Here is a 25229-nt window from a genome sequence, read left to right on the forward strand (position 1 = left end):
TGTATTTATTGTAATTGGGGATATGGCAATATTGTTGGGTGTTCTGTGACCATTTCTGCACCTTTTTTCCAGGCATACTTATTCTGCTTGGTCTGCTACATGTAAAAGCACTAACATCTGGTTACAGTTTAGGTGTCATGCAAATAAGGTGTGCCTAGTAGACTAACTGAATCTATTTCAAATCCTATTTCAGGAATTTATGTTTATGAGAGTTTATGAATACTATGTTCACGCATCCCAAGGAAGACACACCAAGATTTATTTTTCTATTGGACAGAGTTGTTTTTATTTAGCCATGCATCACATAAAGACTCTTCATTCTTGATTCTTGGTAACAGTTCCATTTTTGAGGCTAAAAGTATTCTCTTACTTAAGTCGTTTTAATCAAGACAAAAAAGTTGTAGTTGTAGACCTCATCATTCATCAAATGTGATGGGTGTAGAATAAACGGGCTTTTAGCCAGCAACAAAGTGATTAGTCCGAACCACTGTCAAGTGAATGAGAAATGATCTACAGTTATCTGTTTAAAACAATGTGGATTTACTTGCATTTTCTGCCTGGATGACAGTTAATTTCTACTCTCTCTCACACCAGCTAATTCAAACTAATAATGTACATTATAAAATTGCCTGGCCTGACATGGAAATGAAAATGATTTAAAGAGAAGCTGCTTGGATGGGATTATATCTCTTTGTACTTGCAGCCATTACAGCCCTGGACCAACATTTGATGGATTTCCTCCCCCAAGACTGAATTATTGCCCTTTTAAAATCCCTCATCCTTAGTAATATTGTTTAAAATTCATGGTGCCTTTTATGGCTTGATTACCACAAAGAGCCATGGGCAGTCACACATTGTTCTTTAGCAGGGGACTTGTTAGCTCGTGTCCTGAAAACTGCAATCCAGTTCAATTTAAAGATAATATGTGTGAGAATAGTTCAAAGTTTGGTTCTGTATTTGGTGTTCTAAACATATCAAACGAATGCCACAAGATCACCAGTTTTGTCTCTTTATTCTTTAAGTTTGTACGAATCCGTAGTCATATTCTATCAAACCCTTAAATTAGCCAGCAGATATTAGTCAGATCCCTGTGTAAAATAATGGCGGCTATCATTTCCCTATCATGACTTCAATATGAAGGTACTTTACATAAGCAAAAGATAAATATGCACTTAAAGAAAAAAGGGGAAAAAAAGAGAAATAAAACGTCACTGGTTGTTCATCAAGCAAAATTTTTCTGTGGTGACTGTTAGAAATACAGGTCACTAAAACATCAGAAACATGTTTTTTTGTTCGTTTGTTTATTTTGTTTGTTTAATGTTTAGTGAAATGTCCGATTATGACCAACAGACTTAGGACCAGAAACCGAAGGTTGTCATTCATTCTCTACTTCTTTTATATGCCTCATGTTAATGATTGATCTCTATAACATCTATGTTTAAATACATGCTAGCTGCAAATGTATTCAAAGACATTTGATGTTATACTTTTTTCAGCTGTAGGAAGGATCTGATAATATATCAGACTTTACTAGGAGTGGCCCTTATCTGATTTTTCTACATAATTATTCATGATCATAATTATGGATTTGATCTTGTAATGACTGGCACCATTAACCAGATAGGACTTAATTAATTCACTGCCTAAGGGACAGGACTGGAAGGAACCTGAAGATTTATTGATTTATTTGTTTATTTTTTCATTGATTTATTTATCTACTCTCAACACATATCAGATGACCATTGAAATTATGTCAAAATGTATAATTCTGTTACTTTTCTAATAATGGTCTCTTTTTGGACATACCAGTGTGAAAATAGTAAATAAAAATAATGATGGCAACCAGACCTGTACAGCGACTTAGTGCCAAAAAAATTCAAAAATACAAAGGCATGTTTGTGAATGAAACACAACTTTAATTGTAGATAACTAATAACAAAGGGGATTTCATGGGAAGCAAAAAAAACAACTTGCTTTAAGCATACTAACAATTTCAATTTGCATGATGATGTCTATATAAAAAACAAAAAGATTGAAAACAGAGAGAATTGTATCGCAAGCTAAGACCTTGACACAAATTAGGGAGGAGGAAAATAGCATATGGAGGTCTGATGAGGAATGAGAGAAGCATCGCTCTCCTTATAAGTTAGTATAAGATTAGACTAATATTGAAATAGCTGAAGCTAAAAAAATGGAATATTGTAGATTTTATCAGGTTGCATCTGTGCATCTGTTTAATTTTGACAACAGTAGTTTTAGTCAAACCATTACGTTCAGGATAAAAAGATCCAAATCAAATTTATGTGATCATTTTTATTCATTTTTCAGACATTTGCAGACAATCAGCACAATAATTAGATTTTCTTCCAAACCTTTTGTTGTTGTTATTGTTTTACTTGTCTTTTGAATTTACTGCAACTCAAGGTGTTGCCTTAAATCAGCAGCTTCAGCCGCCATCTGCTCCTCCGATCTCCACTTAGACAGAACATCCTCATCTTCTCGATCATGCTTTTGCAGCTACAACAAAAGAGAGAGCAACAGATCAGCATCAGAACTAAGTGCCGTTGTGGGGATGGATACAAAGTGAATTGTTCCTCTGTCTGAAACAACACACAATAAAACAAAGACCATGAATTAGCCCTGTCTGGATTGCAAACACTATCGCTGATGAATGCCTTTTATAGATTCAACATTTCACTCACTGGATTCAAGCCATTAATTACAAAGCTCTGATTCAATCATTTAATGACAGGAACACTTGGCAAGGGCAGTTCAAAAAGTCACAAAATACACCAACTTAGACATGTGTTGGGAAAGTTAGACAATCTGAAGAAAGTAAGTGGTTTGACAAAAATAAAAGCATGACATTTAAAAAAAGGTTCAAAAGTTTGGGTAAAATATTCATAAAAGTAGACATATTTGAAGGTCTGAATATATTGTGGATGAAAAACAGCTTTTCCTTTATTTGTTTATTTATGTATTTATGTCCTTATGCCTCTTGAAAATATTTTAAAGCTAAATTTGCAGAGGAAGACAGTAAACAAATAAGATAGAGGGTTTATTTAAATCAATCAAGAGCAAAAGACAAACTTATTCGCCATTGCTAAGATACCTTGTCATTTAAGTAACTATTTCTGCATGATCACTGTGACTCTTTGTGAGAGGATAAAAAAAACAGCGTGTGCCCCAAGAAGCAGGATAGGGGGTCAAGACCTCCTTTGCAAAAAACAGGAGAAAGCACTGATGGCTATGGCAATGTAATATTTGTGTCTGTGGTTTTTATTGTGAAGTATAAATGGATATGACATCTGAAGCTGAAACAAACATGAGGAAAGCATCACGGTTCAATGACAACATACAAAGTGAAAATAAGCATCAAAAGATTTTCTATGACACATACTATCTCAGCTGTTGTCTAACAGTACACTAATTCCATGTGAAAAGGTGTGAGGGAAAAGGTAGGTTATAGAAAAATGAAAGCCTTCATAAGGTGTTTAATAGCAGATTAATAAATCGAAAACACAATCAGAATTTTAAGTTATAACTTGGAGTTGTTGCTTTTCCCAAGATGTAATTTACATCTTTATTTGTCCTAACTGACATTATGTTTTTGACTTACACTCACAAACACACACACACACACACACACATCCACACACACACACACACACACACACAAGCACACAAACACACACACACACACAAGCACACACACACACACACACACACACACACAAACACACACACATATAAATATATTTATGCCTAGTCAATGACATGAATGGTTTAGAATATAAAAATATATGCATTGTTGAACCTGAAGTTAATTGATAGATGAAAGATTTTAGTTCTATGTATTACCAACCAATTTTTTTTTGCTTTGTTTTGTTTTTTTTTCCTGATCACACTTTGATCTTAAAGTCAACAACAGGAGCGTATTAACATGTGTCATATGTAAGCATGGTAAAATCAATAATTTAGTTTCAGATGCAACTAGGACATTTGTTATTGTAATGCCAGACTGAGAATTGGTTTTAATCCAATAGATTTATAACAAATATCAACGTCATTTCAATGGCGAGATCATCTGTACATGCCAAGTCAGAAGTTCTTTCACAAACAAATAAGGTAACAATAACAAAAGTACATGCAACAAAACAAGTGAGTTATTTTACTTTTTTTCTCACTCTTGTTTGTCGAGCTCTCAATACCCGGGGTCAATAAATCCTATGATACACAGACATTGTGACCTATATCTTACAGGGACAACATTGAGTCCCAGCTTGAATAGCCTGGGCAACGCATGGGGAAATGTCATTTATGGTTACCGTTAAAACTGTGCTGAGCTGTTGTCAGCACCAAAGGCCTGTATCCTGAAGGGAACGTCAAAACAAAATAAACACCACAGCCTGTTGGAAGATATTAATGAAAATAAGTGTTGACTGTTTATTTTGTCAGGGTTATGGGGTCTGTTAGTTTTATTTCTTCCGAATTATTTCTTTAAGGATTTGAAGTGTCTGCAAACTCAAGCACCTTTGCATCTTAAATCATCCTTGAGTTGAAGTGTTTTATAGCTTTTTAATACCACTACTTTTGATTAAACTAGTGCATGTCAAAAAGCAAACATGGAAGTACTTTGATGATGGTCTCAGTTGTAGCATCCATTTGTAAAAGGAGAAATGGATTTTGAAAGGGTTCTGTCATATCTTTGATAAAACTAACAAAATATGGGTTTTATTCTCTTAAACAAGAATCTCTTCCTGTTGAATTTTTGCAGGGTGGCTAAATATTTTGTTGATGATTGAAATGTAACATTTCAGAATGTATGCATACATTTTCCATATACTACCAGTTAATTGATCCAATACAATCATTTATCAGATTTGAGACCGGACACAGTATGTCATATCAGATTTTGCAGGTTGGCTCTACTCATAATACTTCTTTGCACAATCCTTTATTCCGCTGTAGAATATCAACAAATGAATGGAGCATAATATAATCACACAACACCCGCAGTCTCTCCTGCGGATGACAGTCACTCGCTCATCCCACATTGAGAGGCGTCTCCATCTGTAACTGAAGAGCCTATCTTCTCCTGTGCGACCCCCTCCCCCGCACACACACAGCTGCGCACACACACACACACACACAACCTTGTAGGAGCTTATTGTTAGTTTGATAATAGCCCAAGACACACTAGTTCGGCTAGAGCAGCAAAAATCTTTTACATAGGATGAATGGAGATGCAGTTTAATGGCATTGGTATTACAATTTTGAAACACACACACACACACACAAACACGCACACAACACGAACAGGAAAGGGCATTGTAAAAGAAATCTCACTGTCCATCATTAGTTTGTAGCGTTTTTTCCATCCACGTGCAAAGTAAATTTTGAGAACAACCACAATTTTACACATTTTAGGGCTTGGATTGCTTCTTCTCTGCCTACAATGTGTGCAGACTTGTTTTAAGGTTGATGAATGAGATGGATTGGTGGAGCAGGTGGAGCTGATTTAAACTCTTCTCTGGCCTGACATAACTTCACAACATGTTTATCCTCAGGCAAACCTGAGTCTTTCCTGAACTTTCTACAGCTTGTACTTCAATCTACTTAATTTCGACATTCTGTTTTAATCGAAAGACCCTCATCCCTGCTAATGATCGCAAGCTCTGAATAACTCTGCAGGACATCCTGATGCTGCTGAAGTGCACAGCAATGAATAAATAAATAAACTTTCAATTTGCCATGACATGGGTTTGTGTCTGTAAAAATCAAATATACATTTCCATGATAATGTTGTCACACACATTTTTTTGGCCTTTTAAAGCATACAAGAATATATCCATACGTAGTTAAACTGCAATGTGAAAAAGCAAATCTTTTTAAACCCACCAGCCTTGACCCCAACCCTGACCTGCAAACAGCAGTGCTCATGTTGTAATAAAAATACAATTTCTAATAAATTTTTTTTTAGATATGTCCTGTCCCCCCGAACAGTGCAGCTCCTCAGCCGCCACAAACCCTGCTCATACTGACAGATATCAACATTTCCAGGAATACCAAAATGTGCGTCTTCCTCCCCAGATGAAACACTATAGTGGAATCAAAATATTCCTAGTTGTTCAGGATCATTATACTTGTGTATTTATTTCATTCTAAATTCATATTTAAAAGCCAGTAAAACCACCTTTAATTTGTTGAAGAAATGCTGTTGTCTTCCAACCAACCAACCAACCAACCAACCAACCAACCAACCACCCACCCAATCAATAACTGAAGTTGAATTATTATTATTTTTTTAATGTTTAAAGGAACAATCAATGTCCTCAATTTGACCTGGACTTCCCCTGCAGTGGCACGCCTTACATTGAGGATTTAAACTGCAGATCCATAAGACCCCTTCTGATTTTTTTTTTCAACTCCCTGTATACGTCAACTAAACACACGGAGAAGCTCGAACACTTTTTACACTAACATGTTTGAAATGGGGAAGCAAAAATTCTGCTGACAAGGATAGAGATGAAAAAGCTGACAGACAATGAAATGGGAATATCTCCTACAGACTCAAGCGAGGTCGGAATAATCAAAGCTATTGCTGTCCATAACATGTTTCTCTCACTAACACTGTTTTTTTCAACAGTAGAAGCACACACTGTCCCTTTAATGTTCAAATTCAGAGACGCTCCATAATCCATGAGATGCAAGTAGTATTTACAAGAAATATGGGATAATATCAATTTGTCTATCATCTGTCTCCTATGATGAATAATCCACAGATGTAAGATTAGGATATAAAATACATTTTCACATACAAATGAAAGTATACCTATGCCATTCCCATGAAACAGTATAGTTTTTGACACTTGGCAACTCTAATGCTAGCTATAGATCAGTGAAAAATCAGTTGAAATCAAAATTCTTGTTATGTATTATAAGTATGTCTGTATCCAATTTTTCCTCTAGTAACATACATCACTGTCATCTATGTGCAGCACTTGTGATATCAGGCTGCCAGCTTGTTGCAGCATGTCTTCTAAATGTTCTGCAATCCATGTAGTACTGCATTTTAACAAATGTTCAGTTTTATGACAACATGGTGTAATGCAAAAGGGATATTGCAAGTATTGTAACATCCTTTGTTTACTTTTTAATTAATTTTTTTTTGTTCGTTTTCTAAGCTCAGAACACGTCTGTCATATTATCACAATACATGTTTATATTATTAAATAATACAACACACTAACATTTGAACAAACAACAGGAAACCAAAAGAGACATTTACCAATGATATTAAATAAATGATAACAACAATTTAACAGTAAGAACATCTAAAGACATTATACTCGATAATTGCACTTAATTTTATTATTGCAGTTTCTTAGACAGCCGTGGAATAAGTTAACTGCAGTTATGACACAATCTGAGTGGTGTTGTGGTGATGCGTGCAGACAATATCTCTCCAGGGACTGCCCCATAGAGATTCTGACTGCTGTTGGCATAAAGAACCTCAAGTGGCATTCTGCCCTGCACAGTGGGGCAGGACAGACCCAGGCTGAAGGACCTTTTTAAGTCCCGACAGCCTCATAGAGAGTAGGAGTGGCTCAAGAGTGATGGGACTTTGGCAAACATTGTGTTCCACAGAGTCTTGAGGGCTGTCCATATCAGAGCCTTTATGTTTTGTTCTTTTAAGTTGTTTTTTTTTTTTATTTAAATGTATTCTACTCCGAGTTATAATTGCTAGCATTTTGGTTTTTGTTCTAATGGCACATTATCAATATATATATTAATCAAAGATATTAAAAAAATGTGCATTTTTTTTGTTTTGTTTGATTTCTGTATGGATTTTTAAACTGTATTCAATACTCACCCATTCCTTGAGTTTTCTATCATTACTAGTTCTGTCATTTTTTGATGACTATTTTCTTTCAGGCTACCTTTTATTTGGAAAGAGCCCTTAAGTAGTTCGAAATTCTATATTATTCTATATTATCTATATCTATCTATTTTAAATTCTATATTAATTCTGTACAGTGATTTTTGGATAATATCAAGAAGGCAGCAAACCCAAACAAGTAGGGGAGGGGGATGCAACCTTCTTATAGGTGTCCATCAGTCCATACGTCTGCCTATTTTCTTCTATTCCAGTTTCTTTTATTCTATTGAAATCAACTCATATTTACCTATCCCAGGAAACAGCTGAGGTTTTTTCTTGCTTTATTACACCTATGTAGTAATGGCCTCAGCCTATGCAGTATCATTACAAAACCATGGTCCATTCAGGAGAAAACTCCTTCATACCCACTAATCTAGCCATTTATTATTCAGTGATGAAGTAATTCAGTAGCAGTGCAGTTATAGAGCATGGAGAGCAGCTCCTCAGACAGTAAGTCAATGATGCTTCATGCTGCAGCATTTCAAGCCACAATCGGCTACATCTGTTCCCATCTGTTCAACTCACTGTGAGTCTTTCACGCCTTGTTACTTCAGAAAACTGTGGACTTCCCACCACCTATTTGTCCTTCCTGCCAGCATTGGGGTCTGATTAGCCTGGCCTGTACATTTAGAAAGAGTGCTTAATAAAGTGAGTGAGTAAAGTGTCGTCAATATTCCCACCCTGAAGTGCAGGCAGGTTTTGAGTTTTAAGCTACAGACGTGCACTGAGCTCAGGTGATCCCACAACCCTTTTTGTCCCTTCAGAAATCCTGGTGCAAAGATAACCATGGCAGCAGGGACTACAAAATATCTCTTAATCTTGGCTTGTAATTACCAATGGCAATCAGGCCTTTTGCCAGACGTATTGCTATGAATCTAATTAGCAGAATCCCTGATAAAGTGTCTGGGTTCGCTTTTTGAGAGGAATCGATAAAATGTGCTGTTCTTGGCTCACCTTAGCACATCCTGTAGAGAAATTAACATGTTATTTTTAAAATGAAAGAGCACTTTTTTGCTGATTGTTTTTTTTTTTTTTTTTTTTTTTTTTTCATTTCAAGATTAATCAATAAATACATTATTTATTGTTCAACAGTCTTCATTTACGAATAACAATCCGGGTAAAATCAAAACTAAATCAGAAACAATCAAAAAAGAGATCAATTGCCTCACATTAATTAGGTTTTGGGGAATGATGGAAACATTTGTTCACTCATAACCTCATAACACCTGCTCAGATAAAACTTCACTGTACAAAGGGTACCATATTTGAGTCTACTTAAGAAAACAGAGCTACAATTTGTTCTGCTGCTGTCAGCAGGAATATTCTATTGTAGCAGATATACATCTTCGAATACAGGGCTAACTTTAACTTTAACATCTGAACAGCTACTATTAGTTGAGATCATTGGCTTGTGGTTACCATGTGACATTTCTGCATCATCTTGCTGGGATTTATTTTATGGTCAAATAAGGGACTGTTACGAGATATTCACAAAATATTTTTGCAAGAGATTGTTATGTCAGATGAATAGTGACTTTGTTTTAAATCAAGTGCTCAAACTTTTTTTTCTTCATTTAGAGTACAGTGGGCACAGCTCTGATGAAATCCACTGCCAGGATAAGTTGTGACTGCTACAAAGCTGATGAAATGTTTTTAAGCCCCGGTGATTTTTTCATGTCAGCCCGGGGCTGGCACTTGCCTGCCACTGTTTTATATAGTGGCTATGAGAGACTATAGGACAATTTAGTAGGAAGAAGAGGAAGATAACACTTTTTTTCTGTGTTTAAAAAATCTATGATGTATAAAATAGAAAAAAATAAAACAATAATTAATTCATTTGTGAGACTGTCGGCACTCTTAAGTAAAACCTGCATGTGTACAAAAACTGGCAAATGGTGAGATGGAGAATTGAAGCCAGATTGTGTAGTGCTGCCTCTCACTCATTTAATCAAATTAAACTTTAATGATGGATACAACATGCCATAAACAGCCAAGCAGCACTGCCATATGTACTTCAGCATTTAAAGATTCATAGCTGTTATATAAGGTTCAATTTTAAATGGTACAACCTCCTACAATTGTAAATCAAAGCCTACTCAATACACACCCCACGCTCCTCATTCCATGGAACAGAACCTTATCTGATCAAATGAGATAATATCATAAGGCATAAAAGTAGAGAGCATTGGAGAGTCAACAGATTTAGATACAATCTGACACTGTGCTTATCACAAAGTGCCATTTTCAAATACTTTTAACACGTAATGTGGCCAGAGTGATGTCACTGATGGTACTAGCTAGCACATTTGACGTACTACATACTTGTGATCACAATCAGCTTTCTATTGCAAGTATGTGCTCATATATTCAAAGTGATTTTGATTTTTTGTAAAAAAAGTTTTAAAAAGTCTTGGTCAACATGTAGCAATACTACAATAGTTGTATAAATCAGTGGCATGTTGTGCATTTCACACCTTGGCCTTCAGTCGGGCTCCATCCATCAATCCACCCCTCGATAACTGTGTCGTGGCAATAAAAAACATTTTATTATGCAGAAATGCAGTATAAAGAGCTGTTAGCTGTTATATCAAGGAGATGACACGTGATCCAGCACTTTCCCCGTGTTATCGAAATAAAAGTTCCTGCTTGCCCCCAAAAATGGCACAGTCTATCAGTCTTTTTAAAAGTTTCCTGTTTTTCTTCACCTTTTCATTCAGCCGTAGATCTACTCTGGTTTCCACAAAACTTTTTTACAGCACTGTTGCTTTTAAGTGTCCGACAGTGCTCTGGTGTCTCATTGCCACCTTGGTTAGGCAAGTCAAATTTGCAAACCCAGTGTGGCTCCAAACAGCATTTCGATCAGTGGCAAATTACAAGCACTCCCAGCAATACAATTTGCAATGTTCCTCAGAGCCTGTGAGCCAGGGGTACCAGTCGTAGTTAGCAGACTGAAAGTGGCAGAAAAATCCTTTTTCTCGCTGTAACAGGCCTGCTAGCTTTGTAATTGCCGGACCTTTCTTAACGATGTCCAGCTATTCTTGAAAAGTCCTTTTTTGAAAATGGCTGTGACTCTTCCTTCAGCCATCATGTGTTGATAAAGTAGCTACTATATCAACACAACTATATTTGTGTTTGTGCAGCAAGCTACAGATGCAGCCTGCTAGCTCTGGCTAGTATACTGTCTGACTATCCAATCAAAGGGCGTGTGACACGCTGATGCTACGGTACCTTTCTAGAAGGCCTTTGTGTCACAACTCAAAATATGGTTGGTTGTAGCAACAGTTTCATCAACATTTTTTTTTGTTATAGCGCCTGTGAATCTGATTCTGCAGGCCTCCAGGCAGATTTATTGACTCTTTATGACTCTGCATGGCAGCAAATAATGTCTGAAAAGTGATTTGCGAAAAGGTTTGATATGAAAATACATGTCAGGAAGCAGCACTGCTAGGGAAAAAGCTATGAAAGGAAGCAGACATTTGGAATTATTAATTATTCATGAACAAAAATAATTCAAATCAGTCTGTGATTCAGGTATTTTTTTAGGCCAGCAGAGAAGGCCTTGGGGGCCGTTATGGCCCACCACTGGTATAGATATAATGTATTTGCAAAGGTTCACCTGTGCTATGTGTGTGATGTTTTTTCTGGCACCATTTTTTAACTCTCCACTCAACTGTTCTTTAACTGTGATTCACCGAGAATACGTCAACACTATTATCAAGCTAAACAGAGGCAGTACTAAGAGAATCATTGTGAATAACACAGACTACCTTAAATAGAGGGTGTCAAGATCACAACTTGGACCAAGAAAATCTTTAGACACAAGATCTTATTTTAAGATAAAAAGCCTGTCATCTGTCATGGCTAGTAAATTCTGGGTCTGATGACCCGCAATGTCATTGGATCAATATAAGCTTTTGGCAGCCATCACTCTCGCTCTCTACTACTCTCCTGGGAACCAGAGCAATCAAAGCCGCTAGTGACTGGTCCTGCAAAGAATATCTGAATTAAAGACTGATAAAAGAAAAAAAAAAAAAAGAATATATGTGTGTGTGTGTGTTTGTGCCTATAACATAAAATAAAAATTTTAAAAATACATACAAAAAATAAAAACTGAACACTGAAACTGGCAGACACCAGTGAATGTGGGCAAAGGGGCTGAATTCAGGATGGAATGTTAATTAATGCAGATGTTCATTGTTTCCAAAATATAGAATTTTAATTGTGCTGACTATAATGCAAAAAACACAGACTTGCAAACCTCGAAGACATCCATTTACTTCGAAATATGGTTACTTTAGTCCGATAATATTTGAAAAAAATCCAAATTTGCGAAGAGGTAAAATTTGTCTACTTCCGTCTAAATAAAAGAGGACTGGACAGTCTGAGCTATTCATTTTTTATTTTCTCTATTTTTTTAATGTCTTGCTCAGTGGGGCAATAATATAACAGGCCAAAACCAGGTCTGTGACTAGATTTATTAGTTGTTGTTTTTTTTTTGTTGTTGTGTGTGATGGGAATAAATGGAGCTCCTGTAGTTGTCTAAGTCTGCATTATTGACAAATGTGATAACTGGCCATGAGTTTTCATAGAATGATTATACAAAATAGTTATAGTATATCTAAAAAAAATGTTGATACATGTGTCACCTGTACTTTAAATAAATAATGTTTGAGAAGCATTGCCATGTAGTGAAATTGTCCTACATTATACATAAATCTAAGCATACAATACTCAGAATTTAAAGCAGTTAGAGATACATAAGGTTACACACACACACACACACACACACACACACACACACACACACACATACACATCGCCATTTTGAAGCCTCACTGTTATGTACAATGTGGAAGTAAAAAAAAAGGATCTGTCTTGGCTTAGAACTGAATTGTATGAGGTATAGTTGTCCAGTCAAGACAGATGTCATTAACAGGAAGAGTACAACTAAACAAATGTTCATGTTTAGTAATGTTATTCACCTTGGTGTTTCACAAATATGAGGCATTTTTGGTTGTTGATAAAACCATTGCTCAGGGGTTAGGGTGGTCATCCTTGGAACAGAACGTTCCTGGTTGGATTCCCGTCTGCCCCTAGCCTGTGGAAGCATTGTTGACTTAGACACTGAACCCCTAACTACTCCGCTTTTGCTGCTCGCTAGCTGCCTTCTGCTCATGGTTCATCCATGATGGGTTAAATGCTGTGGTCGAATTTCATTGAGATTGTGCTGCATGTATAACTGAATGTGACAATAAAGGTCTATCTGTCTATTTCACAGCAAACCCATTTTAATTGGCCCATTGGTTATTCAAGTCACTGCTGAAAGCTTGTGGCCATCAGTGGAAAGTAAACTGTATAGCTTATTGAATGTTTCTGACTCAGTTTACACTGCCCATGTTGCCATGTTTTGTTTTCCACGATAAAATTGAACACCATAAATATATATTTTTGCAGCTAGTTTCAATCTTAAAAGGATGATCCACCGAAGTTTTAACTACTTCCTCAGTCAGTATTTGCCCCTTGATTTGTAGATATAGGGCTTTCCTTTAATTTAACGATATAAGGTGGCTAAAAAGTAAAATTACACTACATTGCATGAATCATCTGATGTCTTAGTTTCTACCGGCATATGGAGGAATACAGACTTTTCAGCATCGGCTACCCGAAGTGGAAGAGGGAGAGAAAGGAAGGGGAGAAAGAAATTGCACTTGATTAACCTCAGGCAACCCCATTTTCTCCTGGGGCAACTAGCTGTTGGACGGCTCACAGGCCGCAATCCTATACGTCGAACAGGACACGCTTTCATTAAACAGTGACCCCATGGGGTGACCCAAAGGTCGTTCTGACCCCTGTGCCATCCACAACCGCAAACCAGATAACAAGCATTCCATTGCTTCGGTGGCCAACACTCAATTTACTCATAGATACAAATGGCGGCAAGCTTCAGGAGAAAAGCTATGCAGGACTACTGAATGAGAGCTGACTGGGTTAAGACCCCAGGCTGTCCATCACAGTAGTCAAGTGTAATTTTATTTTCCTGGTTCACTATATGCTTCTGTTAAATCACAGGCGTCCTCAAGGTGCTCTGACATTTTGTGAGATGAACATATTAGAGTTGAAGGTTGAAACATCAATAGTTTCTTACAACAATGGAGGAAACAGTGACATTTGAAATACATTTTTAACTCTCTATCACTTTAAATGGTTTCAAAAGATTAATCATTAAATAAAGAAACAAATAAATAAAACAAGTCAATTCAACCTTGAAAAAAGATATAACAGCAATTGACTAATTTGCTTATAAACTCAGAGTTCTGACAAAAATCAAAGGAAAGCATGTCACAAAAGTATTAGCACAGGTAAATAATAATAATAAGGTAAATGTGCATAGATAAATAAATATGAGTAAGTGACTGATTTACACATATTAAATCATGTATTCATAATGTATAAAGAAATGTATGTCTAAGAACATATTTCTAAAAACAAAAATGTAAATATATGTTTAAAACGATTTAACATTTAAATTCAGCTCTTTTAATAAGTTATGGTGAATCGCTGATCATGGATAAGTTATTAAGTGTCAATTAATAATTATGAATGAATTATTAGTAGTATTTTTGATAAACTTTTGAAATGATTTTTTACTTATTGACAATGTTTTAAAAGATTCACCATACCACTTACTGAAATTGGCAGTCATGAATAATTTTGATTGTTTCAAAGATATACTAGGTTTTGGTTAAGATATCTAAGCACGCATTTCTAAAGAAAGTACCACATATGCCTTGCTTTTGATTCAGTCTTTTGAATATTTTCAATCAGTGCAGAATTTGTCATTTTTTTTTGCCCTGAACTTTTTCACCCAGTTCTCCCTTTAATATTTATCTTATCTTAATGCATACCCACTTATGTTTTCTTTGTTTATTTATTCCGACTTTTATTTCCTTCTTATAGCAGCTAGCACTGCAAATTTTGAAATGTTGTCTGATTAAAAATGAAAACCTCTCTGCACATACATGACAAAATTCATAAAATGCCTGTTTAATATTCCCTTTCAGAAAATGACCCAGATAAATTTACTTGAAAACACCATGGCAAACATTTTCATGTCAAACTTTTTTTACTACAGTAAAACTGAATATATGATTGGCTGATATATGTTTTCTCCATCATATAATGGGATTCTACATGGGATTGATTTGTGTACAAACATAATGATCTTTTTGTATTTCTGCAAGTGCATTTCCTTAATGCAACATGCTACCAGGATGGTCTGACTATATTACAGGCTGTGGATAGTCCAGGGCACAAACACATTACAGTAACCTGATGTTCCAAGTTTAAAATAAATTAGCAGTAGTACAATGTGTCATTAGTGAGAACATGCAAACTTCTCACAGAAAGGATGCCTAATTCCCTGGATGACGACGCAAACCAGAAAAAAAACAAAAATCTCAAAGAGAATCTCTTTTTTTCATATTCATATTTTTCATATTTCATATTTTTCATATTATGCAAATATATTGTCTGCCATCCTGATTTAATCTTTCAAGCTGAGAACCCGTAAAAGAGAAACACCAATGACTTAGTTTCTACCATCCAATTAAGATACTTCAAAAGTTTACAAACCCACACAAAGATTCAACTGGGTCCTGTAGATATTTCCAATGTCGTGCAACAAAGAAAGCCAGTGAAACAGGTTTGATTCCATTTTAAAACCATTGTTATTACTTGTATTTTTTGCTAAACGTCTGTTCCCACATGAGAAATGTGCAGAATGTGGTTTAGACTTTCTTTTGCATTAACTGGTAATTATCAGTCTGAATTGAAAATCTAATAACAAGAGGCTGATAACATACACAGTACGTCAATATTTAGTTTAACCATCCAGGATGACATTTGGTTCTATAGAAATGCAGTAACTCGGTTGAGTGGCCTCTTTTATTGGATGCTCACTGCTATTTGATCTCGTAAAATTCCTCATTAATTTCATAATAATGATGTAGACTTGACATTGGCAGTTTTACCGCTCCTTTAATATGATTAAAGAATTCATCACAATCATGATGAAAGAAATCAAGCAAGTCTTCGGCATCTTTTCCTTCGGCACAATTCAAATACCATCAAACGGAATCTCAAAACTCTGTGATTAATTCATATGTTTTTCTGTTGAGATTCAGTCACAAAAAGAACTCAAAAGACCAATAAATCTCACCCGTCTCCCTTTCCAAACAACACATAGGGTTTCCATCCCATACTTATTGACAACTAAGACAAAGGTATCTGGTGGAAAATGTTGTAGTTTTAGCTGGTGTTGAACTTCACCTTCATGAAAAGCAAGAACTGAAATAAAAAACTAAACTAATACAAATACCACTTTGATGGAAGTTAAATGTATATTATTATTATTATTATTATTATTATTATTATATTAAATTTTACATTTATAGATGTTTTACATCAGCCATATGCTATTCATTTATTTATTTGTATACATTATATATCATGCATTTATTGTGTCGCACATGGATATATTCACAAAGTTGAGTTACAGTCATGGCTTTTCTGTGAAACAATTGTCTTATATAAGTATAATTTTCTTTTGCGGCATACATCTCTCCCACAGTCCATTTGTCTTTTACTTTGTCTCTGTTCTTCTGATCAACCTCTTCTACTTAATGCAGAATCTAAATTAAGCAGCACAGTCTTCTCCAGAATGATCGCTGCTTATAATAGTCTGTGTCATTGCTTTGATGTGGCACTGAGGTTTGTCACTTTGAAGGTAGATTTTCTGAAGGTGAAAAATGCTGTCAATTAATGACAAAACCGCCATCGCAGCTAATATAAACTAACTGTGTGTCTAAATGAGGACATAGCATGTTCTTACATAGCAAGTCAGAACATCTATTTTTGAAAGTTGACAGGTGTTTTCGTGGCTTTCAAAGACGGCACCTGCCAATGAAAATAACTTTGTAGTTCTTCTTTGAATTGAAGAAGCGGTAAATGAACTGCAACCTAGATTATTCTATATTCAAAAAGTTTTATTCATGTGAGCTGTCCCACTTTACTTAGCTATTATATAGATGTACTTGTCCGATGAATATAAGCAAAAAAGTCTTTGGTCATACAACTATAGTCCAGAGATGTTCTATACATGGCTTCACCAGGTTATTCTTCTTGTGACTTTGTCAAGATATGTTGTTGACTGAACTATTCATCCATCCATCCATCTTTCCCCGCTTATCGAGTCAGGTCATGGGGGCAGAAGCCGGAACAGACCTCCCTCTTCCCCACCAAATGGTCCAGCTCCATTTGGGGGACCCCATTGTCTCTCCAGCATGTCCTGGGTCTTCCCAGTGGTCTCCTCCCAGATGGACATGCCCAGAATACCTCCCCCGGGAGGCATCCAGGAGGCATCCTGAACAGCTGTACGACTCACCTCATCTGACTCCTCTCCATGCGGAGGAGCAGCGGCTCTACTACGAGCTCCTCCCGGTTGACAGAACTCCTCACCCTATCTCAATGGGAGAGGTCGGCCACCATTCGTTCACCCATTTCGTCCGCTTGTATCCGTGAACTATGATGGTAATATTAAAGACTGTTTTTCTTTAAATGCGATGAATTTTGAACACATTCTGAGTTTGGTCCCCTGAAAATACACATTTATAACATAGAAATTCAAGGTATATCCAAGAAACCCCACATCACTAAAAATACTATACAATGTTACAAAACATCTGACAAGAACAATGACAGATTGTGCTTGTCATTTGAAATTATCTTTTCAAAAGATAAATTACCCTGACTTAAAGCATGTTGAAAAGATAAGGCCATGATGTTGTAATGAGTAGATCCAGACATCTGGTGCATTTTCTTCAAGGATTATTTTGTGACAGCATGAAGACAGAGATGCTTAAGTATAAGTGGTTACAATATTAGAAGAAATGCAACCTCAGGGCCGCAATTGGTACAGATGACTTGCAGGGTACCAGTGGAAATTGGACTACTGTGGGTCGAAGAAGGAGAGGAAGAAGATGTGTTCAGAAGCAGAGAGAGAAGAGGAAAGGCAAGAGTCGGGGACTGAGAGTAGGGACTTTGAATATTAGGACTATGACAGGAAAAGGTAAAGAGTTAGTTGACATGATTCAGAGAAGGAAGTTAGAGATACTGTGTTTCCAGGACACCAGGTGGAAAGGTAGTAAGGCTAGAAGCTAATGAGCAGGCTTTAAGTTATACTATCATGATACTTACAGGGAGAGAAATTGAGTAGGAGTTATCTTGAAGAAGGAGTTTGTTAGTGGAAACTAGACTGAGAGCAGAAGTCAGCATTTGTGAACAGCACTATGGCTTCATGCCTAGAAAGAGCACTATAGATGTGGTATATGCTTTGAGAAGGTTTATAGAGAAGTACAGAGAAGGTCAGAGGGAGCTGCATTTTGTTTTTGTAGACCCAGAAAAAGCATATGATAGGGTACCAAGAGAGGAACTCTGGTATTGTATAAGGGAGTCTGGAGTAGAAGAGAAGTATGTCAGACTGGTGCAGGACATGTATGCTAGCAGTGAGACAGTGGTGATGTGTATTTTAGGGGTAATAGAGAATTTCAAGGTGGGACTTCATGATCTGCTCGGAGCCCCTTCTTGATTGCAATGCTGATGGACAGGCTGACAGATGAGGTTATACAGGAATCTACATGGACCCTGATGTTTTCAGACTACATTGTGATTTGTAGTGGGAGCAGAGAACAGGTTGAGGGAAATCTATAGAGGTGGAGGTATGCGCTGGAAAGGAGAGGAATGAAGGTTTGTCGCAGCAAGACAGAGATATTTGGGGTTAACAGTCCAGAGTAGTGGAGAGTGTGGAAAAGACGTGAAGAGACGTGTTCAAGCAGGTTGGAATTGGTGGAGAAAAGTGTTGGGGGTACTATTTGATAGAAGACTATCAGCCAGAATGAAAGTAAAGGTGTACAAGACAGTAGTGAGACCAGCAATGTTGTATGGCCTAGAAACTGTTACAATGACAAAAAGACAGGAGGCAGACCTAGTGGTCGCAGAGATGAAGATGCTAAGGCTCTCAGGAATGATAGGATGTACGGAGGAGGGATCGTGGATATATTGGTAGACGGATGCTGGAATAGGAGTTGTCAGGCAGGAGGTCTAAAGGAAGACCAAAGAGAAGTATTATGGATGTAGTGAAAGAGTATTTGAAGGTAGTTGGTGTGAGAGAGTTGGTGTGAGAGAGAGAGAGAGAGAGATCACATGCTCTTTTCATAGGGCAGCTTTGCATTTCAAATTCCCACTTTTTTCCTTGATGCTGTTTGGATCATCTGAGTTAATTTGTAACCACACGTTTTTAACAGCATGAGGAGATTTATGAATTTCTCTTTTTTCATGATTTTCTTCTCTCAGGCAAATTATGAGTTTCCTTCTCTTCTCTGGAAGATATCTGGGCAGTTCACATCCTGTGAGAGAAACCTGCAGGCAGTCACAGAGCTGAAAGGAGTCTGACTGCTTCCTATGCATGTCTTTTCAACCAAAAAGAATAATTGTGCACCTGTGAAACCACCGCACCCCAGGCTATGAATAAATATGGTTGATAATCGACAGTTGCGGGTATCTCTGTTGGACAAAATGGTGCTTAGCTCAACACGGCCAAATTTTCTTCTGTCTCTCTCTCTAACTAATTACATTGTATGACAGCTTAAGTGATGTATTTCTTTTATTCTCTTAACCTCAGGTCACTACGGGGCAGGGATGTACACCACAGGAGCCTCTCTCGTATAAATGAGTCTTCAGCATTCGTTGGTCCCAGCTGTCTGTATCAGAACTGTAACTTGGGATGTTTGAAGCCATTGACCCCACCACCTTGTATTCTTCAGTCTAGTCTTACAAAGGCGCTCAGCATTGCCAAAAAAAAGCACTCAGAATGAAGATTGACAACCTTTTTTTTTTCCCTCACAGCAAGTCAGTGTTTTTTACCATAAACCTGAACGCTTAAAACTGTCATCTCCAGTTCTCTTCTTCCTCACTCAGTCTTTGATTTGCAGATGGTGTCTGTTTCGTCTTAGAAGGGTCGAAAACTTTTATGTTTACTTGTCCAGAGTTTATAGGACAGATGGTATTTGCCACTTTTGATTGGGATTTTTTTGAGTAAGTTTGAAATGTAAAAAAAGGATAGCGCTTCGGCTTTACAGCCCCTGGTACAATTCCGACCAGGGAACTTTTCTGTGTAGAGTTTGCATGTTGTCCCCGTGTCTGCATGGGTTTCCTCCGGGTTCTCCAGTCTCTCCCGAAAGTCAAAAAACATGCAGATGAATTGGGAAAAAATGAATGAATGAGTGAGTGAATGGATAAATGAGTGAATGGTTGTTTGCCTATATATGTGGCGACCGGTTCAGCGTATACCCCCCCTCTTGACCGATGACAGCTGGGATAGGCTCAAGCATCCCCCGCGACCCTGAGTGCAGGACAAGCACAAGATGGATGATTCATATGGAGTGGCGAGACAGGGAATGTCAGGTCCCTATCAGAAACATTTAAACTCTAATGTTGCATTTTCAAATTCACCTCCATTTCAGAATTTTCTTCGCATGTCACCTTCCATGACACTGGAGTTTGGTACTTAATATATACAGGGCTGTCTCAAAAAATTAAAATATTGTGATAAAGTTCTTTATCTTCTGTAATACAATCACAGAAACAAAAATGTCATACATACTAGATTCATTACAAATCAACTGAAATATTGCAAGCCTTTTATTAATCTAATATTGCTGATTATGGCTTACATCTTAAGAAAACTCAAAATTCCTATCTTAAAATATAAGAATATCATAAAAAGTAATTTTTGTTTTTTTAATTGGATTACAGAAGATAAAGAACTTTTTCACAATATTCTAATTTTCTGAGACAGTCCTGTGCATATATAGGTATAGATAGACAAAGAGACATTATTACAGTTTATCACCACTTTGCCAACAATTTTGGTGTAATTTAAAAAACATTTCTTTATTCATTGTCACAAGCGTTTCGGATGTGCCTCTTGTGCTTCCACTGGAGTAAACGGGCTTATTAATCCACTGCCATTGTTGTGTTTCTTGCATGCACCCACCCACCCACACACACACACACACACATGCATACATGCGCGTGCACAAACACAAAGAGCATACTTTAGCAGCCCGATTTCCTCCCACTGACTTCACCCCAGACTGTTTAGCTTAGGAAGCCAAACAAGAGTGCAGAAGGGTTATGTTGTTCTGAAATCTGTGTTAGCCTATTGCACTTTAAATTTGCATAATAATATCAACCATTTTAGAAACTATGTTTATACATTCTGAAGCACTACTTAATGCTGTGTGGGTGTGCACATCTCTCTCTATCTCTCTACAGCTCTTCCCCACTATCATTTCTGAAAATAACGCCAATTGCAGATAATGTAAATGTAAGGTATCTTGAAAGTCAATTCAAATTTCTCTCCAGTCATTCATATTTACCCTATTACCTTTGTCTTGCACAGTTTATTTTCTTTCTTATATTATTAAAAAAGTCCTTTGCTTTGAAGTGTAAAATAAAAATAGAAAAAAAAATAATAATAAAAAGCATTGATTTGAACATTGATCAAATTAAAATGAAAATGGCAAAAATATTACATTACAATACTTCGCAAATCAAACAATGGAAACGATGTGAAGGTCCCTAAAAACACCAAACCAAAGTTGATCGTGGTGATCTAATACTTTTCCTAAGAATTTCTTAAATATTATAAGAATATATATCATATATACAATATACAGTAGACTGAGGAGATGCTGCTCAGTCTCAAATTGTTTTCGTATGAGTAGGAGCTCTATCCTGAGATGGAGCATGTAAAATTTTGATGAACCAACACATGTAAAAGTGCCAATAAAACAAAAATAAATATTTCAGTATATAAATACTATTTTGTTCTCAACAGTCACTCTGGCTTCATTTTCAGGTACTAAAACAGCCGTAATACACCTTTGGTTCTCCATTGTTTCTACTACTGTTTGCCTTGTAAAAATACTTGCAGAAATAAAAATGAAGTGTGTTTTGGTTATAAATGCTGTTTGTAAGTAAAGAAATCTTTGAACATTTGACTGGAAAAGGGTTCTACCTAGATGGTATTAAAATAGATAAATAAAACAAAAGGCGACCTTGGCATAAAAAAGGACTTCTCTTTGCTCTGAAAAATAGTAATAAGGAGATGGTCTCAACTTATAAAAAGTGTTTTGACATCTTGTAGTTTCAAATCACAAGGTTGTATTCACCCATTCACATACGGACAGCGCCAGAACTGTCATGCAATCAATTAACCGTGCCATCAAGAGGAACTTGGGGTTCAGTTTTGTGCACAAGGACATGTCAGCCTACTGACAGGATGACCTGGGAATCGAACCGCTGACCTATCTGATTGATGGACAGGCGATTGCTATACCAACAGATCCAGCCAGGCATAAGCACAACTACTAGATCCATCAGTACTGCATTTTATCAACTCAATGTTGCATGAAATACATGTCGTATAAGCTACTACATATCACAAAGCAAGTAACTTAAACTGTCTTGATTATTAATATAAATACAGCAACAGCCTTTTCTATTACATGTACATAGATAATAGCAGCACAGTACTCAGAGTAAACTAATCAAATCAGCAAGTCTCTAATGATGAAGCTTTGCTTCTTAAATGCACACAGTGGGATTGGATGGCACACAGAAGGCAAAACATTGCTTCAGTTTGAAGAGTCAGTCAAAACCTGGCAAAAATCACAGGGAAATTAAAATTCTGAAGGCATAATATTCATAATCATTCCATTTTCTACATTTACATACAACTCAGTTGGTTGAAGGTTGAAATGTTAATATTTGTTAGACCACTCAAAGAAACTCTACTTTCCTCTGTATTGGTAACCTCAAAAAGAGGAAAAAGTGAAGGTCTTCTATTGAGGCAGTGATTAGGTACAATAAAACAGTTGCAAATAACACTTGCATATAAGGTCACTGTTGATCTCTATGATGACGTGCTTGAATAACTGTCACGATGACAGTGTGGCATAAACACCAGATGTCTGAACAGATGAGCTTTTCCCCAAAAGACACATGAATGCAAGATTGTGGATGTATTTCTGAATCCGAGCTACTGTTGCTTGATCGTGTGCCTTCTCTCTCTAATGATCTCTGCCAGGAGAGCAAAGCCCCCTCTAAATGACTGACATCTAAGCAGCGGGGGGGAATTTTATCGGTGCACCGCAACAGCATCTGTAGTGCCAAGAAAAAATCCTGCTATCAATGAGCGACACACATGTGTAAACTGTTACTCTCTCAGGGGGATCAAAATAATCAATATATGTAACACACTCAGGTATGTGGATACAGAATATAAAAAGTAAATACGTAGCAAAACACAGTTGTATTACTGTTTAAAATATATATTTTTAGACTTTGGCATGTGGTATTTGAATATATCCATGTAAAAAGGGAACAGCTGCTGGCAACGAGAAGCTGGACACAATATCTGAGGAGGCTTTAGGAAACGTATGCCTCAATTGATCACTGATCTATACTATACTGATCACATACAGCATAACACATACATACAGCAAAGCACCCGGTAGAAAAATCTGGGACTGGTAATCAGAGTTAAAAATAAAAGATCATGGATGCCCAAAGCCCATGTCAACATTGTGAAGAAGACACCTGAGACATTACAGTGAGCAACCTTATAGATGTTCTTAATGAAAAACCATTCTCTGATTTGCTGCTTCCTTCCTGCTGCGGGGCAGTTATTGCCCTCTTAAGAGAAATCAGTAACCTGCTGGTAATCAAGAGCCGATGCCCTTTCTCTGTCCTCTCCGTGGGTTACAAAATCCAGGCTGAGGGAATCCACTGGGATCATGTGTACTGTCTGCTTGGCAGGTCTTTCTTAGGAAGCATTTCACTCCAGATGTTTTGGGGTTGTCCATTTAATTTGGTTTAAACCTTAGTGTAGTACCTCTTGATCATTAAAAAAAGACTTCTTCCGAGCTCTGTTTCATTTTTGCAGAATTTGCTTCAGTGCTGCTTTCATTGCCAAGATGAGATTGCCGTAAAATGTCATTGAGTGTCTGCTAAAGTTGAATATCACCTTTTCTGTTTCTGTCAAAGTCATATTCAGAAGGACAGCTCATGTGTGCTGCGTGATTTGTGTAGAATCCTTGGTGTGGCAAAGTAAAAACATCAACACGGTATTTAATCTACTGATATCAACAGTGGGGTTTTGAATACAAATCAGCACCTTAGAGATTTAAGATGATTCCAAGGTATGAATGAAATCTTTAAATTCTCAGAGTTACAATTCCATGTACTCATGTGAAATGTTTCTCTGAGATATATTCTTTCTGTGAACATTTTTTTTCTCCTGCATCATCAAAAATAGAGGTGTGTAAATTTTCTCCATTCCAATATGTCACTATAATCAGTAATCTTAAATGAGCTAAACGGAATGTGCAAATGGTTGCAAATTCTCTTTAATTAGTTGTCTTGTTTGTTTGTGTGTGTGTGTGTGGGGGGGGGGGGGCATATTGAGATAAAATAAGCAATAGTAATAGCAACAAATAGAACAAGCCAAATCAGCCATGGAGGTGAACCAATGTTAAACAGTGTGTAATAGATGTTTAGTTTTATGCACGCAAGAGGTTTCTGTGAAGGTATACTGTATATACAGGAACATTTTTGGAAAACACAGACTCTAAGGAAAACCTTCATGCACTTTTTTTCTTTCTTGTTTTTTCTTAGGATAAGACCTGTTCGAAGTCCTGGAATTTGAAAGGGAGATAACCATTATATACTATTTGTTTTTTTGATTAAATACTTTTTTTATTTGTTTATTTTCCGATGCAGCTCCAGTGGTTTAATTTAGATGAGAGGCAATTATACCTCTAATGTAAAAACATAAATTACATGAAATGATCAAATGCCTTGTCAATAAATCTACAGTCTTGCAGGATAAATTGCAGAGGCAAATGATCTCACCTTTACTGTGAAATGCATCTGTCATTTTTTGTGCAGCATGGGCTAATTATCAACATTTCGGGCTCTCATAGCGTTTCCATTTTAACCCAAGCATGGAAAAGGTGATATGTTACACAAAATTGCTACCTTGTATACAACCTATATGATCATCTGACTGATCATGTTTGCCTCTCCACAGATTGCTCACATTGATGAAGACTCAAAAAAGAGCCTGCCATTTCCCTCAATCCAACACAGCTGCTGAGTTGTTTAC

General features: G+C 36.7%; 1 protein-coding gene across 3 annotated transcripts in view; it reads right to left on the reverse strand.

Moving 5' to 3' along the window:
* Positions 1-1946: 1946 nt before the first annotated feature.
* Positions 1947-25229, reverse strand: part of fhit (fragile histidine triad diadenosine triphosphatase) — a 304257-nt gene continuing 280974 nt past the window's right edge. For all 3 annotated transcript variants that reach the window (XM_086168129.1, XM_086168127.1, XM_086168128.1), the window contains exon 8: positions 1947-2517. In XM_086168129.1, the coding sequence (XP_086024255.1) occupies positions 2410-2517 (108 nt within the window). In that variant the 3' untranslated portion in view covers positions 1947-2409. The remainder of the gene's footprint in view (positions 2518-25229) is intronic.

Source organism: Fistularia commersonii, chromosome 21, assembly GCF_037954325.1.
Source record: "Fistularia commersonii isolate RoL2024-O1a breed Wild chromosome 21, RoL_Fcom_v1.0, whole genome shotgun sequence".
Lineage (NCBI taxonomy): Eukaryota > Metazoa > Chordata > Actinopteri > Syngnathiformes > Fistulariidae > Fistularia > Fistularia commersonii.